This window comes from Arachis duranensis, chromosome 6, assembly GCF_000817695.3.
Source record: "Arachis duranensis cultivar V14167 chromosome 6, aradu.V14167.gnm2.J7QH, whole genome shotgun sequence".
NCBI lineage: Eukaryota > Viridiplantae > Streptophyta > Magnoliopsida > Fabales > Fabaceae > Arachis > Arachis duranensis.
Window position 1 is genome coordinate 90,913,531 of NC_029777.3, and position 5,632 is coordinate 90,919,162.

The 5,632-nt window shown below is 30.0% G+C and overlaps 1 protein-coding gene across 1 annotated transcript in view; it reads right to left on the minus strand.

Moving 5' to 3' along the window:
* Positions 1–1,863, minus strand: part of LOC107494566 (xyloglucan endotransglucosylase/hydrolase 1) — a 3,277-nt gene extending 1,414 nt beyond the window's left edge. Inside the window, exons 1-3 of the mRNA XM_016115611.3 lie at positions 1,626–1,863; positions 1,438–1,538; positions 951–1,144 (exon numbers count right to left, since the gene is read on the minus strand). Of these exons, the coding sequence (XP_015971097.1) occupies positions 951–1,144; positions 1,438–1,538; positions 1,626–1,824 (494 nt within the window). The 5' untranslated portion in view covers positions 1,825–1,863. The remainder of the gene's footprint in view (positions 1–950; positions 1,145–1,437; positions 1,539–1,625) is intronic.
* Positions 1,864–5,632: the final 3,769 nt, after the last annotated feature.

The window sequence follows — 5,632 nt, forward strand, 5'->3', positions numbered from 1 at the left end:
AAAGGATTCGTGTGACTTTTGTCTTTTGTAAATATTTTCTTTTCCTTTTGAAAATTCTTACCCTCCTTCCAACACACATCATCATCATTTCATTTCAATTAGGTCCACTCTTTTTTCATCTTTCGTAACATTCTGAGAAAAAATTATAAATACATAGAAGAAGCATGGTGATTTTTTCTTTATATTAATTAATTAATGAACAATAATTTATAGAAAAAACATAATAATGGATACACTAAATAATTATAATTAAACATAAAGTAGAAATTCTATACTTATATATATAGTAGAAGGCTAGAAGCTTGAAAGTTGCGAGATCCAGCTTGAAAGTAAAATTAAAATAAAATGAAAAAACGCAAGGCACGTGAAAGATTTTATGTAAAGATTTTAGGTCCCACATTGGGAGAAATGATGATCCCCTTTAGGTAATAAAGATTTCACCTGTAAAGTTTTTAACTATTAAGTATTAACTAGATGTCTCGCCATTCACATGCTGTTTTTTTTTGTTCCTTTTTAAAGATAGAAAGATAATGTTATTTATACACTTAGAAGGAATGCATAGATGAAATAATATATTTACATATAAAAGATGTTAAGAATCAGTTTAATATTTAGTTAACTTTATCATATCCATCTTTCCTTCCCACTCACTCTCGTATATTGGAAAAAATGTTAATCTTCTTAATTAAACCGATTTTCATTAAAAAGAAGTTAAATATATAGAACACAGAAAATATTTTTATAAATGAAGTGTATATATAAAATGTTAAAATAATATTACACATCTAAATATTTTTGTTAATTAAGTCTAATTTAACTAATCAACAAAAATTAATTATAAATAATATTATTTCAAGTCTTACGGTTTAATTTGGTTAAACTCGATTAAAAAAAAAATAGATAGGTATCATTACTCAAAATGTTAACGAGAATGAGTTGAGATTACTTACACAACTTGATACAAGTTCCATAGAACTGAATATCTGTGGTATTCTTTGGTGGGATCAAACCAGAGATAGATTCTCTGTTCTCTATCACCTTTACCTCCGGTGAACACATTGGTTTGCAATATGTAAGGTTGTCCTGTTCTGTTCCCCAAGAACTCAAAGTCTATTTCATCATGCTCCGCAGTTTGTGAAGACAACTGTGTTATGTCAATATTCAAAATCACATTCATTCCCACACCAACCAACCAACCAACCAATGTTCAGAGTTCAGACTTCAGACACATTATAACTACATAACAACACACTCACACTAGACAAATTTATTAGGTCTCAATCAGTAGCATAAGAAAAAGAAAATCCCATTTTTTTTTTTAAAACAAAATAAGATTTGTTTAATCTTTTATTTTATTAAAAAGTTCCAGCAAAGAAAAAAAATGAAAAAAAGAGAAAAGTTTATTTATTTTATTTTATTTTAGTTTTTAAATCTTACATAGAAAGCGGTTACAGTGCCAGCGGAATCACCAGGAACCATCTTGATGTACATGCTGAAGTGACCAAACAAGTATGAACCTTTGGACTGGAATCCAGTGCCTGTTCATTTTCAACAGTTAATTAATTAACATTTAAACATTAATAATAATAATAATAATAATAATAGTAATAATCCAGTTATATTACCAGTATATTTATCAAGATGAAGCTGAATCTCAGAACCGCCATTGAAGTATTTGATGTGGTCAAAGGCCCAAGTGGGAACATAGTTACGGCCAAATTGAACATCAACGGGTCTTCTGGGAACGCCGCACATTGCAGCGGACACCAGTGACGCTACAATAACAAGACTTAGGGTCAATACACCTACACGCCTTGAACCCATTTTCTTTTTTTCTTTTCAAACTTGTGACACTTCAAGGCTATACCATGCCCCCTATATATAGCAACTTGGACTCTTGTTTTTTTTCTTTTTTCTTTTTTCTTTTTATTCTTTTTTGGGGTGGGGGCGTGGGGGGATGCAATGAACGTTCCTATGTCTTTGCCTTTTTATTTGGATCTTACACAATGCAGCATATAGTCTAGTATTAAATGTTTTAGCTTGCTTAATTAAATGTTATATATCTAATTCGTTTCTTAGGATTGGTAAAATTTTATTATTATTGTTGTCACAGTGTGAAGTGGGAACATACTATTCTTGAAAAAATGAATACTATTTCTTTCAGTCCAGTATTAGCTATCAATATCTCATAACTTAATAATGAATTACATTTAGAAAATTTTATACTAAAAGTAACCAAAACTTACGCGTTGGTGATGCTCTATCTTTGAAGGTAGCTCTTGTACTGTAGCATAATGTTGATCAATTTTCTTTTGGGTTGAAAGAAATTAATTTGAACAAACATGCATAAAGTGATTTAGTTGTTTTTATTGAAAAAAATGACAAGAAAAGTGAGGGTGAAAATTAATTGATTTAAATTTTAAAGTGATTTTTAAGATTGATAGTGGGTATTAAAATAATTTTTGAGATTCTAATTATACTAATCACATCATTAAAATTAGCAAAAGTGACCATATTAGTCCTTTACTTATTTACTGTGATGATTTTTTGGTGTATCTTGATGAAATAAACTATTAATGGTATGTGTTGACATGGTTCAGTCACATATAATGATATGATAATTAATAACATTTGACATGCTCAGAATGTAAAGATGTCTAATCTAAAGAGTATGGTTAGTGATTATACACCAAAAATGTAATTTTATTATGTATGAATAATTTTAAAATGGTCCAAATTATAGTAAAAAAAGAGTGAAATTCTTTTTATTGGTATTGAGCCAAAAGGATGAAACTAAAAAAGAATACTATAAGAAGTTGAATTTTTATTTTTGAGGGAACTAAATTAGTAGAAATGGATTGGTTGAATTTGAAATGTAGAGAATTTTATCTAATTAGAAATGACCAAAACTGTTACCTTTTTTATTAATGTCACATGTCATGAGCATTTTTTTATCCAAATATTTTTTTGTCACGAATATCCGGTGCAGTGCCAAAACTTCTACGTTAATCTGTAGAGATAAACTTCTTTCTTATACCCATTTTTTAGTTAAAGAAACTTAAATAATGGGAACATCCAAAATATCTTCTGCCAACTACCTTATTTAGTAACAACTTTGGAATAAAAGGAGTAGACTGAATATGACATTATAACCATTGGACAATGTAGTCTCCCTTTAAAATGGCTTGAGACTATAAAGGACCTCAACCTACTTCTCTCAAGAAAAAACTTTTTCTAAAAATTGGAGAGATCATCTGTATCATTTGCTCTCCTCTAATTCTTCTCATTGTTCTTCACTTTATTCATCAAATTCAAACAAGAGAATTCATAAAATTAGCATTTGGGTGTTCTAATAGAATAACCGACAATAAGTTCTACTTAACCCTTGTCCACTTTAAAATAGTTCATTCATTCTCTTGTGGCATTAGCGAATGCCTCAACACTTGTACTTCACCATTATTTCTCATCTTTAGTTCTTGTGTTGCTTATTTGTCACTAATAAACGTATTTTCCTCACAAGTTTACCTACTCCTAATCTCTCCTCTTAATCTTTCTTTACTTAATCTATTTTCACAAAAATACACCCGAATCATTTTGCGACTCAATGGGGAAGAACATTTCAATGCAATGACAGAGTCTAGTAGCCCTCACTTTAGGTAGAATCAACCACTCATACGATGTTTGATAACCCTTCAAAATCTCAATCTTAGCTTAGGAACACCCCAAGATGATGACAAGCACAATCAAAAAGAGAAACACATGGAGCAGAAAACTCTGGGTGCACTAGAAAGAAGAGTTTTTGTCCATAGAAATTTGTTCACATCCGATGCTGGAAGTATTACTAGTCTGTATACCAACATTACCATTCTTAATCACATGTATAATAATATGATATACAACTAGAAAAAGATGTAAGTTTTGATAATTGAAATATTGGCTACGGACCAAATAAGGTATAGAACCTTTTTGCCACCCCCAACCACAAATCAAGAGCATATGGAGGAATAAGAGAACACCCTTGTCACTTGCAGAGAGTTGTCACACATTTTAAAGGACAAAGGAGAGACAAATAAACTCACTTGAGAATAAACTCACCATTTGGATATCATATTCTGATACAATTGTATTCTAAGGGGTACCAACTGTTTACCTTTCGCAAGTTTGATAGTACAAAAAGTGCCAAAGAACACATCTTATCATTTTTAAATGATATCGGGGTGTTTAGAAATTATTAAGAACTCAAGATCAGGGGATTCTCAAAGTCATTGATGAGAATGACAGTCACCTAGTGTGCTAAACTAAAGACCAATAACATCGGGAGTGATTGTTGATAGAATTATAAAAGTTCCTGGAGAAGGAACCCTCCATGCATATCATGAATTTGGGAAGAGTGAAACAGAAGCAAGAAAAATAGTTGGTGGCATTTATTAAAAGAAATAGAAATCTAACCTTACTTTGCATGGACACCCTCTCTGAATCATAATCGATGTACAGATATTTTAGAAATGTAGAATATGGATTACAAATTTATCTTTTCATGAGCAACATAAAACATCTTCTTTAAATTCTTAAAGAGAGAATCTAACATGATTGAGGCAATAAAACATAATGGAAGGATATCTAAAGAAATTTTTTCTCTAACGGTGCGTTCTGTTGATGGCAGGAGCAGAAGGCATTCTTATTCTAGAGGTTCTAGTAGAAATAGTTCTCCACCTTCACTACTCCTCTCTAGAGATTAAATCACAGTGGTCGTAGACAAATGGTTTGAGGATGGAACATTGAATGCCAGAACAGATAGAGAATCACTAACTCTTGAAGACTTAAAGGATCCAAAATATTGTATGATACGTTGAAATAAGAGCCATGACTTGACTCGAATGATACGTGGTAAGGACAGAGTTCTATACGCAAGTAAGAGAAGAAAAGATACTTTTAAATGAATTTTTTTATAGTGATTCGAGTACATAAAACTTGCACTACGGTGACAGATTCAAAAAAGTGTGAAGGTTGCTATGATGGAACATGATCAATCATCGTCACAACAGTAAAAACATACAAAAAATGTCGTAGGTTTATTGAACTTTCGCTATTGAAAGGAAGCAATATTGAATCTTTTTACTATCAGCATTTGCTCGAAAAATAAAAGATCTGTCAAATATTTCGTGTGAGGGAGAAGGTGGAATAATGAGAAATGAAGAAGAAAGAGGACATGAGAAGTATAAAATGAAAGAAAAAAAAGAGGAAGAAGAAATTATATATACATATGAGTGAGAATAATGATAATTAATAAAAAAAATAAATTTAACTAAAAAAAAAAGACTAAAAATAGTTGATTCAAATGTTCACTTATTGTATTAAAAATGAATCTTTTTTAATTTTTTCCCGTTAATTTTATAAAATGTGATCTTATACATAAGACTTTTTGTCACATATTTTTTTCTTAGTCACATTTTACAAAATTAATTAAAAAAATGAAATATATTCTCATTATACTTTGTAATATCTAAAACATTAATTCATATTATTTCTCAATAATATATATGACAGTGTCATAAAATATTGAGATATAAATATAAAAACATAAAATTATATTTATCAGATAAGATATAAATATATGCATGGTGTCCAAAAA